The sequence below is a fragment of the Vipera ursinii genome (assembly GCF_947247035.1).
Source record: "Vipera ursinii genome assembly, chromosome: 15".
In the NCBI taxonomy this organism is placed as follows: domain Eukaryota; kingdom Metazoa; phylum Chordata; class Lepidosauria; order Squamata; family Viperidae; genus Vipera; species Vipera ursinii.
This window is the reverse complement of record NC_139528.1, coordinates 7,691,510-7,718,660: the sequence shown is the minus strand read 5'-3', so window position 1 is coordinate 7,718,660 and position 27,151 is coordinate 7,691,510. Positions and strand designations below refer to the sequence as shown.

The following is a 27,151-nucleotide window of genomic DNA, read 5'->3' as shown; positions in this document are numbered from 1 at the left end:
AACTACGCAGGCGCCGCCGTCTGACAGCTCTCGGCTGTCAGAATCACCTGGCTACTGCACGTGCTACCGATGACAGCTCCGAGCTGTCAAAACCCAGCCGGCTCGGATTGGCGGAGCTGACGGCGCGGGAAACCGGCTCAGCCCTGATTGGTCGAAACGTGACAGCTGCAAGTATAAATAAGAGCGCTGTTCTCCTGTTCCTTGCCTGGTTCTTAATAAAAGTTAAGTTGTTTAACTTCGCTGTCTCGCCTGCTCTTTAAAGCATAGTCGTTTCCGACTCTAGGGGCCGGTGCTCGTCCGTTTCAAAGCCAAAGAGCCAGCGCTTGTCCAAGGACGTCTCTGTGGTCATGTGGCCGGCATGACTAGACACCAAAGGCACACGGAACGCTGTTATCTTCCCACCGCAGTGGTCCCTATTTTTCTACTTGGGTTTTTATGTGCTTTCGAACTGCTAGGTTGGCAGAAGCTGGGACGAGTAACAGGCGCTCACTGTTACATGGCACTCAGGATTCGACCCACCAAACTGCCGACCTTCTGATCGACAAGCTCAGCATCTTTAACCCACTGAGCCACCACCCCTGGACTAGACTAACCCAATTCCTGCCACCATTCTTCGTATGTTTTAGTTTCCAGGCCTCTAATCATCTTTGCTGCTCTTCTCTTCACTCCTTCCAGAGTCTCAACATCTTTTTAGTATAAGTGAGTAGAGAAGATGGCAAAAGGTAAACACCACAGAGGTCGGGAACTTCCATCTCAGAAGCCTAATCTGGCCCATCAATTTGACCCATGCCTCAAATTCCTCGGAGCCACTCTACGAATCATCGCTGGGTTTGCCTAAGACATGTCACAAGGCCGCCAACGATCTAACCCAGAGCTTCTCAACCTTGGCAACCTGAAGATAGGTGGGCTTCAACTGTCAGAATTCCCTAGCCAGAATATATACTCACCGCATATCTGTGACATGCATGACACCCGGCGAGATCTTTCCTTCTGAGGCGTCAAAGAGGAAAATCTTGAAGTCACTGACAACCACAAAGGCCTTGTGCCAGCCTTTCCTCACCCCAGAGGGTTTGGGCACCTTGGGATAAAAAGAGAAATAGGCAAACTTGTTTTCTCCAGAGGAGCAGGGGAAAGTCCAAGAAATATTTTCATTCCCGCAGGGCAGGAGATCCACTTAGAATGGAAAACATAGAATAACAAGGCTGGAAGGGACCTTAGAGGTCTTCTAGTCCAAACCCCAACTCGAGGCAGGAGACACTTTGCCATTCCAGACAAATGGATGTCCAGTCTTTTCTTAAAAGCCACCCGTGTTGGAGCACTCATAACCTCTGAAGGCAAATCTTTCCACAGCTTAATTGTTCCCGCTGTCAGGAAATTTCTCCTTAGTTCTAGGCTGGGTCTCTTTTTAATAATCTTCCACCTGTTACTTCTTGTCCCTGTAACTTCATGTTTAGTCTGGAAGAGGTTTACACCTATCTTGCTCATTTTTGTTTTCGAATTCATAATCTAGCCTCCACCCTTGGATCTCTTAATGGTGTCCCATCCAGCCCAAGCCTTAGCTTTTTTTTCTCCAGGTCAACGAAACTTTGGATGAGAGTCCTGAAGTTGAAAAAGTGCCATTTCTGAGTAAGTTTGGGAAGGCTTGTCTCTTACCGACAAATATCCCTCGAAGGCGGTGCCGGTTCCGTTTACCGGATTCACCCCCAAGGTTTTCTGCAGCTGATCCGGAGGCACGGGGCAAATGGAAGCTCCGCCCGCACAGGAAATGTGGCAGACAAAGTTGCAGGCTGAAGAAGCAGGGTGGAAAGCAAGCAAAAAATAATAATATTTTTTAGCATGTTTAAATTTCTTCCCTCTTGCAGGAAGAGAGCTATGTTGTCTTCAGGTAAAGGTAAAGGTTCCCCCGCATATGCGTGCTGGTTGTTTCCGACTCTAGGGGCTGGTGCTCATCTCCGTTTCAAAGCCGAAGAGCCAGCGCTTGTCCGAGGATGTCTCTGTGGTCATGTGGCTGGCATGACTGGATGCTAAAGGCGCACGGAGCGCTGCGACCTTCCCACCGGAGTGGTCCCTGTTTTTCTACTTGCGTTTTGACGTGCTTTCGAACTGCTAGGTTGGCAGAAGCTGGGACGAGTAACAGGCACCGGAGTGCTCCCTATTTTTCTACTTGCATTTTTACGTGCCTTCGAACTGCTAGGTTGGCAGAAGCTGGGACACATAACAGGCGCTCACTCTGCTACGCGGCACTCGGGATTCGACCCGCCAGACTGCCGACCTTCTGATCGACAAGCTCAGCGTCCTAACCCACTGATCAACCGCGTTGTCTTAGAGCGGCCAAAAATCAGAGAGAGGCTGGTAGCCCCTCTTCCAACCTGTGTTTTTTTTAACTTTTAAGATGTGTGGACTTCAGCTCCCAGAATTCCCCAGCCACCCATTGTCTTGCTTGAAACTGCCCAAAACATTTTGATGTCTATCATAGCTAAGCTGTAGTTGAAGAACCAGATGGTGCCGGCTGCTGAGCAATCGTTTCCCTGCCTTTTAATTGAGCTGTGTGGTCTGTTCTCCAGCAATCAAGTTATGCTTCTAGTCCTCATGCACCAAAATGAAAACGTGCTAAACAGGAACGTAAAGAGATTGCTGTGTTTTGGGGCCTCTGAAACTCCAGACAAGGGTCTTTTCCAACCTAGCCCCCTTTCCTTGCCCCCCCAACACACATTTTGTGCCCCACCAGAGTCTACTCACTCTCACAAGCCAGGCCTTGCCGGACCAGCCCGACCATCAGCGAAGTGCAGCGCATGCATTTGGTGGGGGCCGAGAAGCTGTGGGTTTTGAAGCTGTGTGTTCTGGGCTGGGAAAACACAGCGGGGAGAGAGTTTGCACAATGATGCAATGCACGTCTTTTTCTTTGCAGAAAAATGACAACAGTTTTTTTTAAAAAAAAAATTCACGATTAAGCCCTAGGTCTTCACCTTGAGGCATCCAGAATGGCTGCTTTCTGCAAGGGAGGCTCCTGCCTGTATGAGAAAAACAAAAAATATATATTTAAAAAGTGTGTGTGTGTGTGTGTGTGTGTGTGTGTGTGTGTGTGTGTGTGTGTGTGTGTGTCTGTGTGGGTGGGGTGGGGAATAAACCAAGACTGAACTACTTCATGCTAACCTGGTTTTTGTGTTTTGCTCATCTTTTTCCGGTTCAAGGGGAAATCTCTCCCCGCTTGTCTTCCACCACATCTGGCCCAAACAACATTTTTTATCGTCCCTTTGCTAATTATTTTGCCCCAATTATTTATTAAGCCATGCCAGCTGGGCAGAGAGTGAAGAAAGAAAACAAAGGGAATTCTTTCTTTCTGCTTTTGAGTTGGGTTTTGAGTTGGACCCTGAAGTGAGGATTCAAGAACTGGCAGAGTAAATAAGAGGCATACAGAAGACAGAATAGCAGAGTTGGAAGGGGCCTTGGAGGTCTTCTAGTCCAACCCTCTCTGATCAAGTAGGAGGGAGGGAGAGAGGGAGAAGGAAGGAGAATAAGAATGGAGGAAGAGACAAGGGGAGAATGAAGGAAAAAAGGAGGGAGGGAGGGAAGAAGGAAAGGAGGGAGGGAGAAGGAAGGAGAAGAATTGAGGAAGAAAGAGAGAGGGAAGAATAAAAGAAAAAGGGAGGGAGGGAGGGAGGGAGGGAGGAAAGGAGGGAGAGAGAAGGAAGGAAGGAGAATAAGAATGGAAGAAAAAAAAGAGGGAGGGAAGAATGAAGGAAAAAGGGACAAAGGGAAGGAAAAGGAAGGAGAAGAAGAATAGAAGAAGGAAGAGAGGGAGGGAAAAATGAAAGAAAAAAGGGAGGAAGGAAAAAGGGAGGAGAGGAGGAAGGAAGGGAGGGAGGGAGGGAGAGTGGGTTCCCATGACAGGTAGTCCTTCATTTATGAGCGTTTTGTTTAATGACCATTCAAAGTTCACCAGACTTATGACCCTGACAGCATCCCCACGGTCACGTCATCAGAATTTGGGCGCTGGGCAACTGCCATGCATTTACAGCGGCCGCAGCATCCCGCAATCACATCATCGCGGCTTCCAACAAGCCCGGTCAATGGGGGACGGGGGGAACCAGATTCGCTTAACGACCGTGGGGGGAAAGGAGTCATAAAGTTGTGTGTGACTCACCGAACAACTGCACTGCTTTGCAGTACCTGTTCCAGTCACGATTGATTGATTGATTTGCTGCCCAGCTCGCCACAAGGCAGCGCTGGGCAGCTTATAACCTTGGTGGAGCAGTGGGCTGATGCCTCCTTAAGTAACACCGGCTGCCCGCCATTAGTGCAGGTTCGCGTCCCGCCAGGCTCAAGGTTGACTCAGCCTTCCATCCTTCCCAGGTAGGTAAAATGAGGACCCAGATTGTTGGGGGCAATTAAGCTGACTTTGTAATAATGCCGCTTGGGGTGTGTGTGAAAGCCCTAATAAGCAGGCATATACATAGAATGAAGGCTACTGCTAAGCTTGTAAGCCGCCCTGAGTCTTCGGAGAAGGGCGGGATATAAATGGAATTAAAAAAATAAAATAAAATAAATAACCTGAGAGTGTAGTCGTAAGTCGGGGACTAGCCGTACGGGGAAAGCTCTCTCTATTCCAAGCAGGACTTACATGGGACCGGAGACTTCTCCTGCCTTCGGGGTGCAGCTGAACTTCCACAGATGGTCTCCGCGCCTCCTGGGAGTCGGGGCCGTTCCCAAAAGCGATGGTGTCCTTCTGAAAAACAAGAGGCCAGACAGGCCTGGTTGCTTGTCCAGTGTCTGGATTTGGGTCACTAAAGGCCCCAAATCTTAGCAGGCTTTCTTCTCTCTCTCTCCCTCTGCAATTTTGAGGCCACAATCTAATCGTTTTGCATCCTCTTAAAACTTTGATAGAAATGGTTTTCACCATTCCGGGCAAGCGTTAACACCGTGTGTCCCAAATCTGGGTAAAGTTATTTATTTGTTCATCTGCATTTTATTATTGGTGACGGTCATCCAAATTTAAGTTTTTAAGCCACCCAATCAAATGGCTGGAGGGAAAAATAATCAACAAGAAATCTATCACACCAATATATCTAAAACACGGAGACCGGATTAATTTTATTTTATCTATCTATATATTGTATTATTTTAATTGCCCTGTAAACCGCCTTGAGTCCCTCGGGAAAAAGGCGGTATATAAATCTAAATAAATAAATAAATAAATAAATAAACCTAGCTGACGTTTAAGGCGCTCTGCAATTAAGAGTCTGAGCAGATTAGCATTTATATTTTCGCAAAATTTTCCTGCATTTCCTTTTTAAAATGCAAGATAGCAGTATTAGTTAAATTTTAAGGTCCCCTCTACTCTTACTAGGATGTAACCTGAACAGCATTTTTGTAATTCTCCTCCTTGAGCAGGGGGGTTGGGCTAGAAGACCTCCAAGGTCCCTTCCACCTCTATTCTGCTTGATTGATTAACCAGGAGACAAAGAGGATGAATTTTCACTGTCAGTTTTAGATTAAAATTACCGTATCATTTTCATTTGACTTTGTGAGAATTCATTATACAGATAGTCCTCGATTTACAACAGTTGATGTAGTGACCGCTTGAAGTTGCAACAGCACTGAAAAAAGTGACTGCTTTTCACACTTACAACGTTGCAGCATCCCCATTCTCAGGTGATCAAAATTCAGATGTTTGGCAACTGACTCATATTTATGACGGTTGCAATGTCCCGGGGTCACGTGATCCTCTTTTGACAAGCAAAAACAACGGGGAAGCCAGAATTTAACTTAACAATGGTGTGACTCATTTAACAACGGCCGTCATTCATTTTACAACTGTGGCAAGCGAATGGGGCAAAACGCACTTAACGGCAGACTCGCTTGGCGACAGAAATGTTGGGCTCGGTTGTGGTCATAAGTAGAGGACTGCTTGTATCTGACCCAGGTGAGAACTTACGCTGGTGCTTCGGAAGAAGATCAGAGGTGTTTGGGACTTGATACCTGTTCAGAAAAGCAGAGAAAATGGAGAGGTTTTGTGGACTGTGGTGCCGAATGATCCTGGATCTGTCTTGAACTATTAAAAGGTACAGGTAAAGGTTCCCGCGCACGTGCGTGCTAGTCGTTTCCAACTCTAGGGGCCGGTGCTCATCTCCGTTTCAAAGCCGAAGAGCCAGCGCTTGTCCGAGGACGTCTCCGTGGTCATGTGGCCGGCATGACTAGATGCCAAAGGCGCACGGAACGCTGTTACCTTCCCACCGTAGTGGTCCCTATTTTTCTACTTGCGTTTTTACGTGCTTTCGAACTGCTAGGTTGGCAGAAGCTGGGACGCATAACAGGCGCTCACTCTGCTACATGGCACTTGGGATTCGACCCGCCAAACTGCTGACCTTCTGATCGACAAGCTCAGCATCCTAACCCACTGAGCCGCCACGTCCCTCTTGAACTATTATTACACCTTGAATTAATCCCTTGATAATGGAATTAACAGGGCCTTCCTGGATTAGCAGCAGAAGTCTCAGAATTCAACCACATTTTGGAGGGGAATTGTAGGAGTCAAAGCAATGTTTCTCAAACTTACCAACTTATCAAACTTACCCACTTTAAGATGTATGGACTTCAATTCCCCACAGCTGGCTGGGGAATTCTGGGAATTGAAGTCCATATGTATCTTAAAGTTGCCAAGGTTGAGATACATTAAGTTAAAAGACTCAAAAAAATTGAACTCTTTCCAGATGGCCTAAAATTAAGTCAGATTAGATTTGCCTCTGTTTGGAGCGGTGACTAGAATTAAATGTTTCCCTTTAATTCTTAAAACAGCAACTCCTCCTAGGACGGGAAGCTTTTAATTAAAGAACAATTTCCAAAGGGCAACTTCTGGGCTTTGTTTCATTTTATTTGCTGCTCACGATTTACGTGCTGCAGCATCACGGGATGGGTGGAAAAAGTCACTTCTATTTGCCTTCTCAAGTTCATTTTAAGAAGACAGAAAATGTCTTTCCATTTGCTAAATTGCTTGGAACGAAAGGAATCGCTTCCCAGCTGCATTCCCTTTGTAAAAATAAAGGAAATAAATATTTAAGGGCAGGAGTACCCCTCAGTTCCCACTTTATTTTTGCTCACTACTATGGCCAACCCCCATTTTAATGTAATTTAATTTTAATTTAAGAAACGTGACTCGTCTTGGCCGATGAAAGTAAGTGCTGTTATTTTGATTATTATTTAGGGATTGATTTCTATCCCGCTTTATTGTTTTTACAAGTAACTCAAGGCAGCAAACATATCCGAACGCACCTTCATTCTCCTATTTCCCCTACCACAGCAACCCTGTGAGGTAGCTTGGGTTGAGAGACTGGCTCAGAGTCACCCAGCCGGCTTTCATGACTAAGGCAGGATTTGAACTCAGGGTCTCCCCATTTGCTAGCCTGTTGCTTTAAGCACCAGACCAGATTGTCTCTTTATAACGAAGACAATGTTTGTTTGTTTTTGTAATTTGTGTCCAAGTACTCGTTCCGTCAAGTCTGAGCAGAAAGAGCAGTTGCCTAAGCTGGTTGGATCCCCAAAGCTCGCAGGGCTAGGCCTGGTTAATATTTTGGATAGGGTACCACAAGGATATCCTTAGGAAACCCTTTTCTGGATAAACTTCACTGGTTCGCCAGAAGTGCTTCAGTGCGATGATATAGCTTGGGAGTCCCCCAACTCCCGGTCCGTGGAACGGTACCGGGCTGTGGCATGCCAGCAATCGGTCCACACGAACAAGCAAAGCCCCATCCGCGGGATGCAGGCAGCACACAAAACCACCCACCCTCCGGTCCGTGGGAAAACCGCTCTCCACGGAACCGGTGATCTCTGGTGGTGCCCAAAAGGTTGGGGACCTCTGATGCAGCTAATACCTTTAACAATGCGACACGTCTGCCTGGCCATCCAAATCCACATCCTCGGTGGAGAAGAGCACTCTGCAGATGCTCTGAGGCCACCTCGTCTCCTAGGGCAGTGGTTCCCCAACCTTTATGGCTTGGCAGCTCAGTGGACCCTCGGCGCTTACCAATGGAAGCTGCGAAGACCCTCAGCAGACCAATGAATAGGCGAGGCTGGGAAAACCCAACTTGGGCGAGGGGGGGGAGATCTCGGAGCGGGCACCCAGTGGCCATCCAGACTGGCCCCTTACCTTCCAGAGAGCGGGACTTCAGCTCTCCTTTCGTCTTCTCTAGTTCCTGGTGCAGAGTCCGGTTCTGCTGTGCTGCCTCCTGCAACTGTCTTTGGGGAAAGAGAAGAGAGCAAGGTTATTTGGGGAGGGGTTCCCTGGGACTCCAACTCCCATCATCCCTTGCCCTGGGCCCCGCTGAAGTTCTCGGCCAGGTGTTGGAAGGGCGCTCGGACAAGTTTTCCCTCCTCCCGCTACAGGTAGGAGCTTACGACCTAATGACCAAATTTTCCAATGCTGAGTGAGGCCGTTGTTCAGCGGCCTTCGCCCCCTTTTTACGACCTTTCTGGTTAAGCGGTTGTTAAGCGAACCAACGCCGTCGCTAAGTTAGTTTACACAGCAATTAAGCAAAGTGGGCTTCCCCACTGACTCTGCTCGCCCGAAGATCGCAAAGGGGGAACCCTGCGGCTGTCATAAATGTTAGGCATATGGTGATAGCCTACATAGTTGGGTTGAAAATATATAAACCATGATGTTGTGACTTTCAGATGTTAATTGGCCAATGGGTGTGTAAGTGTTCTCATGGCCATAAGAGGGAGCTAGGAACGTAGCTTCTATCTCTCTGAATTCACTGCTCCCTCTACTATTTCTGTTTTGCTGTACTGTTGGTTTACTACTGTGATAAACCTGAATAACTGTGTATTGACCTCTGGACTGGTAAGAAGACTTTGTATTTGGAATACTCCTTGGACTGTTGCTATTGTGTATGACCTGGACTGTTTATCGTTGACCGTGCATTTTTTGTTTTTACACCACCTCAAAAGTAAAGTACTTTTCTGTTTTCACAACTCAGTGTACTCTTGTGATTACTGTGTGACTCTTACTACTCTCAGTACCCTTCCTTGTCTGTGCAACTCCTTGGTAGCACAAGGAGCCCTCTGCACAACAATTTATTTTTTTATTTATTTTATTACATTTATATACCGCCCTTTCCCGAAGGACTCAGGGCGGTTTACAGGGTGATTAAAAACAAAAATAAAAAAGTTAAAAACAGATTAAAAAAAATTATATTCGTCCCTGCATAAGTAAAACCCCAGTTAAAATTAAAACTAAAACTAAAATTAAAATTCTCAGCCTGGGCCAGAGAGCTCGAAGAGCCAGATCTTCAGGTCCCGGCGGAAAGAATGGAGGTCGGGGGCAGTCCTAAACTCTACAGGCAGCTGGTTCCAGAGGGCAGGCGCACCCACTGAGAAGGCCCTACCCCTGGGTGTTCTCCGCCAGCAATCTCTTACCCGTGGCACCCTGAGAAGACCCTCCCTGTGGGAGCGCACTGGACGAAGAGAGCTTGATGCCGGCAGCAGGTGTTCCCTCAGATATCCCGGACCCATGCCATTTAGGGCTCTATAGGTCATTACCAACACCTTGAATCTCACCCGGAGGGCAACCAGGAGCCAATGCAGCTCGCGGAGCAGAGGTGTTACATGGGAGTAAAGGGAAACCCCCATCACAACTCGTGCGGCTGCATTCTGCACCAGCTGAAGCCTCCGAGTGGTCCTCAAGGGCAGCCCCATGTAGAGAGCGTTGCAGTAGTCTAAACGGGAGGTCACGAGCGCATGAGTGACTGTGCGTAGGGCATCTTGGTCCAGATAGGGTCGCAACTGGCGCACCAGGTGAACCTGGGCAAAAGCCCCCCTGGTCACGGCTCCTATATGGTCTTCAAAATTGAGTCATGAATCCAGGAGGACGCCCAAGTTGTGAGCCCTATCAACGGGGGGTAACACCTCAGCCTAATAGGACCAGGACAGAGGAACAACCCCTGTCCCGAGCCCGCCAGAGATCATTCACCAGCGCGACCAATGCCGTCTCCGTGCTGTATCCGGGCCTGAAACTCGACTGGTACGGGTCCAGATATCAGTTTCCTCCAGGAACAGAGGAAGCTGATGGGCCACCACACTCTCAACAACCTTCGCCAAAAAGCGAAGGTTGGAGACTGGACGATAGTTATTTAAAACAGCCGGGTCCAGGGCAGGCTTTTTGAGGAGGGGTCTCACCACCGCCTCCTTCAAGGCGGCAGGGAAGACACCCTCTTTCAAAGAAGCAGTTATTACTGCCTGGAACCAGCCTCATGTCTCCTCCCTGGCCGCATAAACCAGCCAGGAGGGGCACGGATCCAACAAACAGGTGGTGGTGCTCAGCCTCCCCATGATCCTGTCCACATCATCAGGGGAAACAGGATCGAACTCAGTCCAGATAACATGCTCAAGACCGTCCGATTCCTCCACGTCAGACTCTGCCCAGTCAGAGTCCAGACCGGTCCAGATCTGAGCGATTTTGTCCGCCAGATGATGACTAAACTCCTCGGCTCGTCCCCGTAAGGGATCCTCCCTCACCTCCTGATTAAGGAGGGAGCGAGTTACCCTAAACAGGGCGGCCGGGCGATTAACTGCGGACGCAATGAGGGCAGCGAAGTAGTTAGACTTCGCCGTCCTTATCGCCGCAAGATAAGAACTTATAAAGGTTCTTAGCTGCAATCGGTCAGATTCGGATCGGCTGGACCTCCAACCGCTCTCTAGACCCCGTCTCCAACGCTTCATCTCCCGGAGCTCTGCAGAGAACCACGGAGCCCAGCGGGATCTGCGCCGGGTCAGAGGTCACAAGGGTACAACACAGTCAAGTGCCCCGGCGGCCGCCCTTTCCCAGGCATCCACCAGGGCATCGACTGGGCTGTGGGTAAGGGTGATGGGTATAGACCCAAGCGCCATCTGGAACCATTCCGGATCCATTAGGCACCTGGGGCGGAACCACCTGGTCGGTTCCACAGCCCAGCGGCGGGGGGTGGCATAACGGAAGACCAGCCGCAGGAGATAATGATCTGACCATGACAGGGGAACAATGGTTGGTGAACCCCCTCCCAGATCATCCAACCACTGTCCAGACAGGAACACCAGGTCAAGAGTATGATCCCGCACATGAGTCGGGCCCTCAATAACTTGGGTCAGGCCCATGGCCGTCATGGAGGCCATGAACTCCCGAGCTAACTCAGACGACCCTCCCAATGAAGGCAGGTTGAAGTCACCCAGAACTATAAGCCTGGGGAACTCCACCGCCAACCCTGAGAGGGTGTCGAGCAGCTCAGGCAGGGCTGTTGCCACACAGCCGGGCGCCAGGTATGCAAGCAACAAGCCCAACTGAGCCCGAGGACCACATCTCAGGAGGAGGGATTCACTCCCGGCCATCTGGACAATGGAGGTCTCCCGCGGGCATAAAGTCTCCCGGACAACCACCACCACCCCACCACCCCTGCCCTGAGCCCGTGGCTGGTGTAGCACACGGAAACCTGGAGGGCATAACTCGGTCAGAGGAACCCCTCCCTCCAAGCCCAACCAAGTCTCCGTAATGCACACCAGATCTGCACATTCCTCCTCAATTAAATCATGAATGAGGGGAGCCTTGTTAACGACGGATCTGTCGTTAAAATACACCAGCCTAAGCTCAGGGACCTGATCACCCTCATCCCTGGGGAAAAGGGTGCTAACCGGAGGGTCGGAGTGCGCCACCACTCGGAGACAGCGGGGGCGCGATCCCAGATGTTGATATGGCCGTCCGTGCAACCACCTGCTGCCATTCCCTATCGTCGTGGGGATTTGAAGCCCCACCCCAACATTCACAGAACCAGTAACCACCTCCCCCAACCCCGTCCCGTCAGGACCCCTAACAGGCCCAGACTGAGTGCCGGTTAATGATTCCCTCCCCACCCTCCTATCCTAACAGTAAATTCCTAACAGTAAATGCGAGTCAGTTGGCAAAGGTTCAAAGTTGGATGGCGTGACCCTGGGGGCGCTGTGATGGTCGTAAAGGTGGAAAACGGCCCTAGGTCGCTTTTGTCCCCGCCGTCAAACGACGGACGCTAAATGAACGGTCGTAAGTCGAGGACTGCCTGTACATGTATGTGTCTGAATCCCAGCGTCGTGCCGAGAGCCCAGAGGGGCACTGGACATCGGCCAGGCCCGGCAGCCCCTGCAAAGAAGGGCCCACCCACCGTTCCAGCCCCAGGTGGGCCACCTTCAGCCTCTCCAGCTCCGTCTGGACGCTCTGCTTGGCCCGGATCTCGGCCTCCAGGGCCGACTGCAGCTCCAGCTTGGCCGAGGCCTCCACCTTTTGCAGCCGCCGGGCTTTCCACACGGCGTCCTGCAGGGCGAGAGGGGCGGGGGCCTCAGTCCGCAGGGAGGGGGCGGACCGTGCAAGAGGCAGGCTTGGGGGGGGCAAAAGGGATTCGCACGGGGACCTGGCCACGATTGGCCCACGCTGGCACCTTTAGGGTGGGCGAAATGGTGGAGTTGGCACTGCCAGGCGTTGCCAGGCAGCAAAGGGTTTGCCCAACAGGTGCCCCCCCACCCTCCCTCCATGGAGGGTCCGAGGGAGGAAAGAAGGAAAGGGAAAAAAAGAAAAGAAGGAAGGAAGAAGAGAGGGAGGGAAGGAAAGAAGGGAGGGAGAAAGGGAGAGAAGGAGGAAAGAAGGAAGGAAGGGAGGGAGGGAGGAAGGGAGGAAGGGAAGGGAAGGAGCCAGGCTCAAAGACCCCTGATCTGATTCCCCCCCTTTCCTCTTACACCCCCTCGAGTGACAGGGGGGCCCCTCCCCCCTCCCCCCAGGGCTCTCTTACCGGGGTCTTGGGGCTCTGGGACCCCGCCTGCTTCAGGCCCTCCATCTCGTTTATCATGCGAGTCGCCATGGCCTGCAGGTGCCCCCTGGACTCTTTCTCCTCGCTCACCCTGGGGGAGGGGGGGGGCAAAAGGGCAGGGAAGGTCAAGGGAATCCACGGGGGGGGGGTGCGAGGGGCAAAACATCCCCTGGCTGCCCACTCCTGCACCTTTCCCCCCCCCGTTCCCACCCATTTAACGACCACATTGCTTAGTGAGCATAGTTCTGGCCCCAGTTTGCGGGCATAAGTCCAGGACTGCTCTTTAGTTAATTCCCACAAGATAAGGTCAAGGTAAAGGTTCCCCCGCACATGCGTGCTAGTCGTTTCCGACTCTAGGGGCCGGTGCTCGTCTCCGTTTCAAAGCCGAAGAGCCGGCGCTTGTCCGAGGACGTCTCCGTGGTCATGTGGCCGGCATGACTGGACGCCAAAGGCGCACGGAACGCTGTTACCTTCCCACCGGGGTGGTCCCTGTTTTTCTACTTGCATTTTTGCGTGCTTTCGAACTGCTAGGTTGGCAGAAGCTGGGACGAGTAACAGGCGCTCACTCTGCTACGCGGCACTCGGGATTCGACCCGCCAAACTGCCGACCTTGTGATCGACAAGCTCAGCGTCCTAACCCACTGAGCCACCGCGTCCCTTCCCCACAAGGTACTGTGCAACTAAAAATATACTGCTCGAAAAAAGAAAGGGAACACAAGATAAGACATCCTACTATTAAATACAGTACATTGTGTTGTTTAAGTGTTCCCTTTATTTTTTTCAGCAGTATATAATTTCCGCCAGCTGACGTTCTCTCAAGCTTGTTCTGACTACAAATCCCAGAATTCCACTGGAGAAGGTTCAAGGAGGTCTTGTCCTTTGAAGGGAGGGCGCCAGGTTGGGGAAAGGCTGCACTAGGTTGCTGGGGTCATTGACGAGACAAGAAAAGGCGCTCTGTTCATCCTCAGAGGCGGCCTTGCCAATTCGAACTCTGGAGGGACGCTCACCACTTCAAAATGTCGGCGATCTGAATCTCCCAGTTGGTGAAGGCGGCTTTGTGGGATTCGGACGTGCAGCTGCCTGGTCCTGGGTACAAGGCGTCATTAGCCCGAGAATCCACCTGTTGCAGATCAGAGCCTTTGAAAGAGCCATTGGGGGTACACTGGGGAAGGGGCTAAAGCAGGAATGGGGTATCTACATTCATGTCCCACCCAGTCACAACAGCTCGGCTGATCCATCAGACTTTCTCAGCCCAGCCTTCCTCGCAGGGCTGTTGTTGTGGAGCAAGGTGCCAGGCAAGTGCTCCTGGAGAAAAAGGGAGGGGGAGGACAGGTGGGTAATTTGGGAAACCGTAAAGCACGTCTACCTGGTCACCAGGAGGCCTCTGGGGGATGCAGCTACTGCCAGGGGCCGCTTGGCCTCCTCTGTTGGGCTCCGTATTTTCGCACCTAGGGCAAAAAATAATAATAATCATGGTAAAGGGGAGGCTTCAACTTAAGGCCAGAATATCTCCAACTTTGGCAACTTGAAGACAATAGAGTAGAATGGAATGGAATGGAATAATGGAAGAACAGAACAGGACAGGACAGGACAGGACAAGAATAGAATAGAATAGAATAGAATAGAATAGAATAGAATAGAATAGAATAGAATAGAATAGAATAGAATAGAATAGAATAGAATAGAATAGAATAGAATAGAATAGAAATGGAATGGAATGGAATAGAATAGAATAGAATAGAATAGAATAGAATAGAATAGAATAGAATAGAATAGAATAGAATAGAATAGAATAGAATAGAATAGAATAGAATAGAATAGAATATGCAATGGAAATTAGAATAGAATAGAATAGAATAGAATAGAATAGAATAGAATAGAATAGAATAGAATAGAATAGAATAGAATAGAATAGAATAGAATAGAATAGAATAGAATAGAATAGAATAGAATAATGGAAGAACAGGACAGGACAGGACAGGACAGGACAGGACAGGACTGGACTGGACTAGAATAGAATAGAATAGAATAGAATAGAATAGAATAGAATAGAATAGAATAGAATAGAATAGAATAGAATAGAATAGAATAGAATAGAATAGAATAGAATAGAATAGAATAGAATATGGAATAGAATAGAATAGAATAGAATAGAATAGAATAGAATAGAATAGAATAGAATAGAATAGAATAGAATAGAATAGAATAGAATAGAATAGAAATGGAATGGAATGGAATGGAATGGAATGGAATAGAATAGAATAGAATAGAATAGAATAGAATAGAATAGAATAGAATAGAATAGAATAGAATAGAATAGGAATGGAATGGAATGGAATGGAATGGAATGGAATGGAATGGAATAGAATAGAATAGAATAGAATAGAATAGAATAGAATAGAATAGAATAGAATAGAATAGAATAGAATAGAATAGAATAGAATATGCAATGGAAATTAGAATAGAATAGAATAGAATAGAATAGAATAGAATAGAATAGAATAGAATAGAATAGAATAGAATAGAATAGAATAGAATAGAATAGAATAGAATAATGGAAGAACAGGACAGGACAGGACAGGACTGGACTGGACTGGACTGGAATAGAATAGAATAGAATAGAATAGAATAGAATAGAATAGAATAGAATAGAATAGAATAGAATAGAATAGAATAGAATAGAATAGAATATAGAATAGAATAGAATAGAATAGAATAGAATAGAATAGAATAGAATAGAATAGAATAGAATAGAATAGAATAGAATATGGAATGGGAATAGAATAGAATAGAATAGAATAGAATAGAATAGAATAGAATAGAATAGAATAGAATCCGGAAGGGATCTTGGAGGTCTTCTAGTCCAGCCCCCTGTTCAAGCAGGAGAACCTATACCGTCTCAGACGGCTGAATGTCTAGTGGATGACTTGTGGCTGGCTGGAGAATTCTGGGAGTTGAAGTCCACAAGTCTTCAAGTTACCATGGTTGGAGAGACCCTCGACAGTGGGGATCACCACTTCCATCTCTAAATCATGTGGTCGGTCATTCAGTCATCACATGACCAGACTCGATTTCGCAGTGGGTTAAGAGAATCACACAGCCGTTAAGTGAATCCCGCTTTCCCCTTTGACTTTGCTTATTGAAAGCCAACCGGGAAGATTGCGAACGGCAATCGGTCGTCAGCCTGGGACGCCTCTTCTCTTTTCTCGCCCGCTTCACGCAGCGTCTGGTTCTGCCGCTCACCGCTGCCTCCTGGCCTTCTCCAGCTGCTCCTGCAGTTGGGCCACCTGCTTGCTCAGCGCCTCGACCTGCCGCCCCTTGGCTTGCAGCTCCTCCGTCCACGCACCGCACGGCTCCGGACGTCTCCTGGAGCTGGAGCGCTGGAAGAGGCCCGTGCTTGGCTTGGCCTGCGAGAGAGCCCCGAATCAATGCGGCGCAGCGGCAAAGGCTGCCGTTAGGAACAGGGTCCTCCAATGTCAGCATACCCTTACCCGCAGCTCCTCCAGCTCCTCTTTCAACTTCCGCATTAGCTGCTCCGCTCTCTCCCGTCCCTTTCGCTGCTTGGACACCTCGCCCACCAGGTTTTCCATCCGGAGCTCCAGCTGCGGGAAGAGAAGAGATGTCTCTCGTCTTCCAGGGGGGAAAGGTGGTTTGCGGGGACCGTCTTGTCTATTCCTGCAGCCCAGAGGCCGCGGAAGGCAATCTGGGATGCTCCCGGATGCCTACTTGAGCTGAGGGCCTGAGCAGAGGACTGCACCTGGGTGGTCCACCCACCTTAATGGGAAAAAAAGGTGAAGATTTCCCCTGTCTGGTCATCTCTGACCCGAAGGGGCTGTGCGCATCTCTGTCTCCTAGCCAAGGGAGCCAACGTTGTCCAAAGACAGTTCCGTACAAATGTGGCCGGCAAGACTATCAGCCGAGGCACACGGGACGCCCACTGGAAAGGAACCTAGAGGTGGCCCTTGACATACGAGCACAACTGAGCCCCAAATTTCTGTTGCTAAGTGAGACAGTTTCTTAAATTAGCTTTGCCCCCATTTTACGGCCTTTCTTGCCACAGTTGTTAAGCGAATCACTGCAGTTGTTAACTTGGTAGCACAGTTGTGGAGTGAATCTGGCTTCCTCATTGACTTTGCTTGTCAGAAGGTTGCCTAGGTCAGGGGTGGGCAACCTGGGCTCTTTTATGACTTGTGGACTTCAACTCCCAGAATTCCTGAGCCAGCCACGCTGAGGGGAAAGGGAGAGGTTTTCAAGCTGAGCCATGCTGGCTCAGGAATTCTGGGAATTGAAGTCCATGAGTCATGAGGGGGCCATAGTTCCCCCATGCTGGCTCAGGAATTCTGGGAATTGAAGTCCACAAGTCATGAAGGGGCCAAAGTTTCCCCCATGCTGGCTGAGGAATTCTGAGAGTTGAAATCCGCAAGTCATAAAAGAGCCAAGGTTGCCTACTCCTGGCCTAGGGCAATGCAACCGTCATAAATATGAGTCAGCTGCCAAGCGTCGACATTTTGATCATTCAGAACCAGCACGCCAGACTCTTGGGAAGAACCTCAGTGAGAAGTGTATGCGTGAGTGCGTTTGTGTGTGTGTGGTGTGCGTGCGTGCGTGCATGTGTGCGTGTGCAGAGAGGAAGGTACCTCCTTGCGTCCACTCTCAGTGCGGGCCAGCTCCTTGCGTAGCCCTTCCACCCGTCGGGCAGCAGCTTCCGTCTCCTCCAGCCGTTCCCGCAGCAGGCGCGAGTGCCGCAGCAACTGGGCCTGCAGCTCCCCGCACTTGGCCTCGGCGCTCTGCAGTTCCTCTGCCGTCTCCCGGTGGCGCTCCTGCTCCGCTTGCAGCTCCCAAGCCTGAGCCTGTAGCTGCTCCTGCAGCTCGGTCAGTCCCTGCCACGAGAAGAAGTCCTATCAGCAGCTGGCCCTGTTGTGATTCAGTGTCAGCCTGTGCTCCCAGCAGCTGAGTCTGAGGAATCTGAGGAGGAGGAAGAGGAGGGGTTTGGAGAGCCTTTGGTGTCAGAGGGAGGCTCTGATGCACTGCAGGACTCTCAGCCTGGCCCCTCCAGTCGTGTTCCTCATGAGGCTCAGCTGTGTGAGGAGGAGGTGTCGGACTCAGAGGAGTCACAGCTGAATCTGTTCAGAGACGCTAGAAGCAGAAGGCAATCCAGCAGAGCAGAGCAGAGAAAATCAATGAGGCAACTCAGTGAGAGGAGGAGAAGGCAGTGAGAAGCCACACCTTGGGACTGATAAGAAAAGGGGAAGGTGTGGGCGGGGCTGGTTGCTGAAGGCAACCGTTTGGAGACATTCTAAGGGAATCCTGGTCTGTTCTTGCTACTTCTGTTTGACTCTTGTTTGTTGACTCTTGTTTGATATTTTGATTCATTTATTGAAGGAAGTATTCTGCTGCTTTTTTGTTTGAACTGTAAATAAATTTGGGTTGGGTTTTTCCAGCCTATTGACTGTAAAAAAGAAAAAGGGGTTGTCCCTGACACACAAACAGGGCTGGTCGTATGCTGGAACAGAACAGGCCCAAGTACTTGACCCCCCAGAAGGCTCCATCTGGGTCGCCAAGTGGCGAAACACGCAGGCCTCAGGCGCCAACTGTGATTTTGGAGCACCTTCTGCAGCCTGTCCAGGTACAGCACAGGGTAAGGAACAGCAGGATCAGGAGTCCAAATTGGATGCAGATAGAAAATTGCCCCCCACAAGGCTGAAGTTTGCCTTGCATGAAAACCACCTGGATTTGACCAGCCTCATGCGGTACATGGACAACAACTGGACCAAATTCGCACTGGCCGTGGTAGATATGCAGACCCCTCTATAGACACCATGGCTGAATTGTGACTGCAGGGCGAAAAAACAAACTATCCAACATATAGGATCAGAGTGCCAAAAAACAGAGTCTTTAATGGAGACTTTGCCGATTTCCTGGCCGTGACCAACGAAGCAAAAATTATCTCTGTAATTTGGACATGATATCCGTAATTTGTAACATCTTACATTTTATACTTCATGTTTTGTATTTTTAATCCCTTGCGTTTCTATTGAAATGTGATGTGCGTGTGCCATACGATAAATAAATGCACACAGTCACTCAATCCTTTGGTCATCACTCAGCTGGATTACTGCTGTGCGCTCTATATGGGGCTACCCTTGAAGACTATTCTGGAGCTACAACTAGTACAGAATGCAGTGGTGTGACAGTTCTGGAGGCCCTTAAGGCAGAGGGCCCCAATGTTTCTAGGTTGGCGGCCCGGGGCAGGCATGTGGTTGCATGCATGTGCGCGCATGATGCTGGGAGCAGTACAAGCGCCCGCATGATGCTAGGGGTGGGACTAGTGCCCATGCCACACTGGGCAAGGGCTAGCGAGAATGGGGGGAGTGTGTGTACATGTGCGTGCATTGGCCAGCCATTCACGTGGCTGGTGGCCAAGAGGCCACGGCCCGGTGGTGGGTGCGGCCCACAGGTTGGGGACCCCTTAAAGTGGTGTGTTGCCAATTTGCTTCTGGGTCCAATTCCCATGATTTTGGTTCTTATTTTTCTTAATTTTAACTGTTTTTAAATTTAATCTGTTTACCATTTAGTAAGCTGCCCAGAATCGCTTTATCAGTTATAATGGGTGGCGTATTAATGTAATAATTAAATAAAAATGCCTGCCAGGAGACACGGCCTTTCCTTGAAAGAACGCCTCTGTCTTTACATTGTGTGGCCAACTAACTTTAAGAAAAACAGAATCTGAAAGATTCCTTTGGGGAAAGCAGGGATTGGGTTTGACACCCCCCCACACACCAGTTCTGAGTACTTGGCCCATCGTGTTCAAATTCAAAACCGAATAGAAACAGGAATGTGATCTAGTCAGTTTCAAAATCCTGTCTAGACTGTTTCAGCGTGCTGATTAGGAAACTCAAGTGGTCAGTCCAGCTTATCAGAAAGAAACTTTGAGTAAATGAAATGATTTTATGCCTGGTTTTGTCCAACTTGGCAACTTTTAAGACGCTGAGAATTCAACGCCCAGAATGTCCCAGACAGCATGGCTGGCTGGAGAATTCTGGATGTTGAAGACCAGCATCCTAAAGTTGCCAAAACCGGTAAACCCTGGTTTATGCGTGAAAGTAGAATTGAAACAATGAAACATGTTAGTCTATATTGCCGCTTTCTGCAGGGGCTGATCAGGCATTAACTGTTTCGATCCTTTACTAAATCTCCCGATTTGTCAGGATATTTCAGTCTGATTTCATTGCCCTGACTGCAGCCTGGGAAACACCCTGGGGGACCAAGGTTGGTTCGGATACCTGGAGAGCATCCGTCTTCTCCTGTTCCAGAAACGACACACGGTCCTCCAACGCCTTCACCTGACTCAGCGCAACGCGATTGTGACACTGTTTCTGCATCTTGTCATTCTCCAGCTGATTCTCTGCCAGGTGGGAGAGAGAGAGAGAGAGAGAGAGAGAGAGAGAGAGAGAGAGAGAGAGAGAGAGAGAGAGAGGGAGGGAGGGAGAGAGAGAGAAAAAAAGAGAGAAAGAGAGGGAGGGAGGGAGAGAGGGAGAGAGAGGAGGGAAACAGAGAGGGGGAGAGAGAAAGCAAAAAAGAAAGAGGGGAGAGAGAGGGAGAGAGAAGGAGGGAGAGAGAGAAAGAAAAGAAAGAGAAAGCGAGAGAAAGAGAAAGCAAGAGAGAAAGGAGAGAGGAAGGGAGAGAGAGAAAGAGAAAGAAAGACAAAGAGAGGGAGGGAGAGACAGAGAAAGAGAGAGAAAGAGAGAGAGAGAGAAGGAGAGAAGGAGGGAGAGAGGGAGGGAGAGAGGAGGGAAACAGAGAGAGGGAGAGACAAAGAGAAAGTGAGGGAGAGAGGGAGGGAGAGAGAGAAGGAGAAAAAGAAAGAGAGAGAGAGAAAGAGAGAGAGAGGGAAAGAGAGAGAGAAGGAGGGACAGAGAGAAAGGGAGAGAAGAAAAAGAGAAAATGAACAAGAGAGGGAAAGAAAGAGAGAGAGAACGTTAACATCCTTCACATCTTCCTTTTAGTGGCCAACCTACACAGAGCATGCAGGCACAACTAGTCCTCGACTTACAGCCATTAGTTTAGCGGCCGTTTGAAGTGACGATGCCACTAAAACAATGACTTACAATCGATGTTCGCACTTACGACCACGGCAGCCTCCCCAGGGTCACGTGATCAAAATTCGAACGCTTGGCAACTGGCATGTACCTATGCAGTGTCCCGTGGGTCACCTTTGGTGACCATGTCAGGGGGAAGCCGGATTCACTTAACAACCACGTCACTAATTTAACAACTGCAGTGATTCGCTTAGCAACGGTGGGCAGAAAGGTCGTAAAACGGGGCAAAACTCACTCAACAGTTGTCTCGCTTAGCAACGGAAATCTTGGGCTCCATTGTGGTTGTAAGTCGAGGAGGACATGATGCAAGTATGCAGTTGTGTCGTTTGCGTGAGGAGGCCGGGGCCATCGCTGACACCCCGCAACGAGAGAGAGAGGGAATATGAAGCTGTTTCTTCCATCCGTTTGAGAGCCGAGGAAATGGTCAAAATTCCCAAGGCGTTTCTCTAACGGGACCTTGAGGTCAAGATTGACTTTTGTCGAACCCAAAGCAGCATCTGTTGTGAATTTTCTCGCCAAACGTACAGAAGCGGTTTGTTGCTAAGCTCTTCTGGGCTGAATTTTTATTTTTTTGAGTTCTCCTCCAGCCTGTGATCGCTTGGTGGTCTCCCATCCAACCACTAACTAAACCAAATCCCTTTTTTAAAAAAATTCTCAGCTTAAAGGTAAAGGTCAAGGTTCCCCCGCACATGCGTGCTAGTCGTTTCCGACTCTAGGGGCCGGTGCTCATCTCCGTTTCAAAGCCGAAGAGCCAGCGCTTGTCCGAGGACGTCTCCGTGGTCATGTGGCCAGCATGACTAGACACCAAAGGCGCACGGAACGCTGTTACCTTCCCACTGTAGTGGTCCCTATTTTTCTACTTGCATTTTTACGTGCTTTCGAACTGCTAGGTTGGCAGAAGCTGGGACGGGTAACAGGTGCTCACTCTGTTCCGCGGCACTTGGGATTCGACCCGCCAAACTACCCACCTTCTGATCGACAGGCTCAGCATCCTAACCCACTGAGCCACTGCGTCCCGTTCTCAGCTTAGGTAAGGTCAATCAAAGGCTGCCTTTCATTATTCCGGGTGGTAAAATGATCCCGAAAGAGCCTTGTTTTTTTCCCCCCCCCAAAAAAAATATTATTTGACCGGTACCTGTCAACTGTCTCTTCAAAGTAGCCACCTCATTTTGGAGACTTCGGATCTCCGCGTCTTTGGCCGAGGTCTTGGAAGGAGATTTTGCCAGAGAACCTGCGCAGGGCGAGGGCAATGAGATGGTAAAAGAGGTCCCTAATGGATTTCTGGATAGCAGCAGTCCAGCTAGGATAGCATTTACTCACCCGATCCCTTTTGGGGTTGGCGGCGTGCCCTGAACCATGAGCCAACACAGCGGGGTGGAGCCGCCCCACCCGCCAAGCAGGGCCAAATAAATCAAGCTTAACGTGTTGTGCAAATGCAGTTCCTGTGTCTTGGGCTCAGCCCGATTCAGTGGGCTGTATAAATACATTTAATAAAGAAACCAGCTGCAAGTCTCACGAGTGGGTGGGGTGACCGGCCTGAGTGGGCACTCTGTCTGCGCTTAGCTTTCTTATTCCCAGCTCACCCGATTCCCAAATTGCACTGCCTCCAAGCGCCAGGAGCCAATAAGGCTGGGAAACCTCGATTGGTGGGGTTGGGCTAGAAGACCTCTAAGGTCCCTTCTCAGCCACTGCTTCTAGGAATGCTTCCTCCTCCTCGGGGGGGGGGTTGCCTACCTTGCAGTTTCCGACTCAGGTCCACTTTCTCCTGTTCCAGCTGACGGATCTTTTTCTCAAGCCTGCTGATGCTGGAGCTGGTGGGGGGAGACACCGGGGGTCTCTCGGGGAAGGCTCTGTTGGGGGGGGACACAGGGACACGGAGCTCAGAGCTTTGATCTTTGCAAACCACGAGAATCCACCTTCACCGAAGGGCCGGCAAAACGGATTTCCTTGCCGGAAAAAGCAGATACGGGGCGCACGGATGGGAAATATGTGGGTCCCCGGAGGGGCGCTGTGGCACCCCTTCCGGGATCAGGCCCACGCCCGCCAAAATACACCTTATCGACATCAGTCGCCCTTGAAGTTCAGGTTTGCTACCAAATAATGCAGCTCCCGTAAATTCGTTTTAGGGAAACTTAATTTGCTGGGAAACAGGTCAGGCCAGTCAAGGTGCCTGGAATTTTCAAACTCCAGCAAAAAAAAAAAAAAAAAAAAAGGAAAAGGAAAAAAAAATCACAATATTGTGCTGTAACACAGGTCGTCCTTGACTTACAACCGTAACCGGGCCCCAAATTTCTGTTGCTAAGTGAGTTTTGCCCCCAATTTACGACCTTTCTTGCCACAGTTCTGAAGACCCTCCCTCTGAATGACAACGGTTGTTAAGTGAATCTTCTTCCCCACTGACTTTGCGTGTCAGAAGGGGATCGGGTGACCCCGGGGGATACTGCGACCGTCGTAAATATGAACCAGGGGCTAAGCGGCCAAATTTGGATCATGTGACCCTGGGCACGCTGCGACGGTCGTAAGGGTGAAACATGGTCATAAGTCGCTTTTTTCAGCGCTGTAAACTTCGAACATTGTAAGAACTGGGGAAGCAGATCACCAGCCCAGACTAACACTCTGAAACTCTTTTTAACACGTGTGCAGGAGCACTTCGTACGTGCACAGTTGGCTGTTTGAATACGGCAGCCTCCGGGTGCAAAAATCAGACTAATGGAAAGCATCAGAAATTCCCATCAGGTTGAGAGAGATCAAGTCACCCTGACATCTCTCCTCGGATCATCCCAGAAGCCAAGCAGAAAGGAGACAACTGCAGCTCCCTATTGGCTGGCTGATGGCAGTTTTGAGGTAGCTTGCTGCTGAAGCTGGAGGCTCCAGGAACAGCCGCCTGGGAGCGAAGCTGCAAATCAGAGCAAGGCTGCCATACTCACATCCCGGAGATGTAGGTGAATCCAACGAAGGGGAGGTGCTGGGCCAAGAACGTGGCGTGGGGGATCGGCGGAAGCATCTCCTAAAAAATCAGGAACAGAGGAGGAGGAGGATCAGGCGCCATTTTTCCCCAAAATGCCCCTCCCTCCTGCGTACGCAAAGTCAGAAGCAGTCGGAAGGGGGGTCATGACCTCACGGGGGCTTCCTCTGCCATTGCAGGGCCTGTATTCAAGATTAAGTGAAGGAGCCTTTTCTCTGGCACTCACATACACATACACACATATAAAGGCAGTCCTCGGATTACAACGGTTCGTTAAGTGACCATTCAAAGTTACAACGTCCCTGAAAAAGGTGACTTAGGATGATTTTTCACACTTATGATCGTTGCAGCATCCCCAGGGTCATGCAATCAAAATTTGGATGCTTGGCAACTGACTCATATTTATGACGGTTGCAGTATTGCGGGGTCCCATGATCCCCTTTTGTGACTATCTGACAAGTGAAGTCTATTCTATTCTATTCTATTCTATTCTATTCTATTCTATTCTATTCTATTCTATTCTATTCTATTCTATTCTATTCTATTCTATTCCATTCCATTCCTCTATTCTATTCTATTCTATTCTAAATTCTACTCTAAATTCTATTCTATTCTATTCTATTCTATTCTATTCTATTCTATTCTATTCTATTCTATTCTATTCTATTCTATTCTATTCTATTCTATTCCATTCCATTCCATTCCATTCCTTTCCATTCTATTATGCTATTCCATTCCATTCCATTCCATTCCATTCCATATTCTATTCTATTTTCTATTCCATTCCATTCCATTAAGGTTTCCCAAAATTGAGCACTTTAAGACACGTGGACTTCAACTCCCAGAATTCCCCAGCCAGCTAAGGTCAAGCTTAGCCTTGGTGGAGCAGTGGGCTAATGCCTCCTTAAGTAACACCAGCTGCCTGCAATTAGTGCAGGTTCGAGTCCCACCAGGCTCAAGGTTGACTCAGCCTTCCATCCTTCCCAGGTAGGTAAAATGAGGACCCAGATTGTTGGGGGCAATTAAGCTGACTTTGTAATAATGCCGCTTGGGGTATGTGTGAAAGCCCTAATAAGCAGGCATATACATAGAATGAAGGCTACTGCTAAGCTTGTAAGCCGCCCTGAGTCTTCGGAGAAGGGCGGGATATAAATGGGATTAAAATAAAATAAAATAAAATAAAATTAGTGCAGGTTCGAGTCCCACCAGGCTCAAGGTTGACTCAGCCTTCCATCCTTCCCAGGTAGTTAAAATGAGGACCCAGATTGTTGGGGGCAATAAGCTGACTTTGTAAAAATGCCGCTTGGGTGTGTGTGTGAAAGCCCTAATAAGCAGGCATATACATAGAATGAAGGCTACTGCTAAGCACATTGATTTGTGCTTCTTAAATTGTAAGCCGCCCTGAGTCTTCAGAGAAGGGCGGGATATAAGTGGGATTTAAAAAAAAAAAAGGTTGGGAAACTCTGCTCCGAGCGCTAAATGTCCTACATTTTTTAAAATAAATATTCGGTGGGTCTTGCTTTTTTTGGCCCTCCGGGGTCTGCAGCCAGCTAGGGCGCCCCTGCCTGTCTTCCTGCATCCCCCTCCAGTCTAGCACTGGGGGAGGGGGCGGGCTTGGCCTCAGCACCGACTCGCAGCCCCGTCCCAGAGAGACAGGAGGCTTCCGTTACCGCGTCTTTCAGGGTGTCGTCGTCAACATCGAAGTTGGAGGTGTCGGCCGGGCTGGTCACCTCGGGGACAAAGGGGGGCGGGCTCTTGTGAAGCTCCTCCCAGTTGATGCCTTCAAAGAAGGGGTGGCACTTGAAGTCCTCGATGCCCTTTCGGCCCAGACGGACCTCTTGACGGCACAGGAGTTTGCGGATCAGGTCCTTGGCGCTCTCCGAGACGTCGGTGATATCCGGGGGGAACTGCAGGTGGTCCTGGAAGAGGAAACAGAAGGAGGGGGGATGCAAGGTGAGCGGAGATCTTGGGGGTCTGTCTGCTACCTTTGGCAGCTGGCATCGATAGGGGGCGCTGTGCTTTGCCGGGGAGTCCGGAAACCCAAATTCCTGGAGTAACTGAGATCATTAAACCAACAATCAGGGTTTACGAAGGAGTGGAGGAGGGCTGCACAGCTGTTAGAATTCATTCTGCCTTAACAGAAGTGAAGGAGCATGTTCAGCCACCAAAAACCTACCTGAGTAGCGGCTAGGACTAGAAGACCTCAGAGGTCCCTTCCAACTCTATGACGATGAATAAGAACGGACTACAGCTAGTCCTTGACTTACAACACTTCGTTCAGTGACCGTTCAAAGTTACAAAGGCACTAAAAAAAATGGCTTATGACTGTGTTCACCCTTAGGACCGTTGCAGCATCCCCACAGCATCAAAATTCAGATGCTCGGCAAGTGGTTTATACTTACGACGGTTGTAGTGTCTCCCAGACTCACGTGATTCCCCTTTTGCGACCTTCTGACAAGCAAGGTCAACGGGAAGCCAGATTTACTTAACAACCGAGTGACTAACTTAGCATCTGCGGTGATTCACTTAACAGCGGTGGCCAAGAAAGGTCGTAAAACCAGGCAAAACCCCCTTAACAACTGCCTTGGCTCAGCAACAGAAAATTTGGGCTCAATCGTGGCCGTAAGCTGAGAACTACCTGTAACTTTGTGCCGCTACTGGACCGGAGAACAAAGGCCCTGCAGTGGGATCATTTGAGGTGATTCGTGAAAGCGAGCCAAGCTGCGTTGGGAGGGGAAAATGGGAGCGTTCACACCCGGGGCTGGCAGCTAATTTGACTCAGGGAGGGAGTTGCCTAAATGTTTTGCCTCAGGCGAAAAAGCGAGGTCCGTCAGCGACCGAACGGGTGCAAAATCAGGCTGTTGTGCCAGACCAGTGGAAGATGGGCTTTGTAGTCCTCCTGGCTGCCAAGCGGCCTCTCCCCAGCGGTCTGACTCCCTGTGTCCTAGATCTGAAGAAAGAAGGACCATCCCTTCGCTCTGTATCTCTTCCTGCTCCTCCTGATCCACGTTCCTCTTGTGTCTTGTCTCCCAGACTGTGTGCAGGAGGAAACCAGTGGCGAAGGAGCATTTTGGGATCTTGTGTGCATAGGCACTTGCAAACAGGTGACACAGGCCGTCCTCCGACAGGTTCAAAGTGACAGGTAAAGGTAAAGGTTCCCCCGCACATGCGTGCTAGTCGTTTCTGACTCTAGGGGCCAGTGCTCATCTCCGTTTCAAAGCCGAAGAGCCAGCGCTTGTCCGAGGACGTCTCCGTGGTCACGTGGCCGGCATGACTAGACGCCAAAGGCG

General features: G+C 49.5%; 2 protein-coding genes across 2 annotated transcripts in view; both read right to left on the bottom strand.

Annotated features, from left to right (window-relative positions):
* Positions 1-27,151, bottom strand: part of ATG2A (autophagy related 2A) — a 233,144-nt gene that overhangs the window by 3,558 nt on the left and 202,435 nt on the right. The gene's annotated exons all lie outside the window — the stretch shown is intronic.
* The window catches only part of CDC42BPG (CDC42 binding protein kinase gamma), a gene marked incomplete at both ends in the record, with an annotated part of 77,795 nt that overhangs the window by 13,750 nt on the left and 36,894 nt on the right, over positions 1-27,151 (bottom strand). Inside the window, 19 exons of the mRNA XM_083374166.1 lie at positions 948-1,078; positions 1,654-1,787; positions 2,740-2,845; positions 2,967-3,011; positions 4,622-4,726; positions 5,936-5,979; positions 8,144-8,228; positions 12,155-12,307; positions 12,780-12,888; positions 13,805-13,917; positions 14,164-14,245; positions 16,041-16,204; positions 16,289-16,399; positions 17,435-17,677; positions 20,081-20,202; positions 22,032-22,127; positions 22,631-22,746; positions 23,824-23,903; positions 25,532-25,780. Of these exons, the coding sequence (XP_083230292.1) occupies positions 948-1,078; positions 1,654-1,787; positions 2,740-2,845; positions 2,967-3,011; positions 4,622-4,726; positions 5,936-5,979; positions 8,144-8,228; positions 12,155-12,307; positions 12,780-12,888; positions 13,805-13,917; positions 14,164-14,245; positions 16,041-16,204; positions 16,289-16,399; positions 17,435-17,677; positions 20,081-20,202; positions 22,032-22,127; positions 22,631-22,746; positions 23,824-23,903; positions 25,532-25,780 (2,288 nt within the window). The remainder of the gene's footprint in view (positions 1-947; positions 1,079-1,653; positions 1,788-2,739; positions 2,846-2,966; positions 3,012-4,621; positions 4,727-5,935; positions 5,980-8,143; positions 8,229-12,154; positions 12,308-12,779; positions 12,889-13,804; positions 13,918-14,163; positions 14,246-16,040; positions 16,205-16,288; positions 16,400-17,434; positions 17,678-20,080; positions 20,203-22,031; positions 22,128-22,630; positions 22,747-23,823; positions 23,904-25,531; positions 25,781-27,151) is intronic.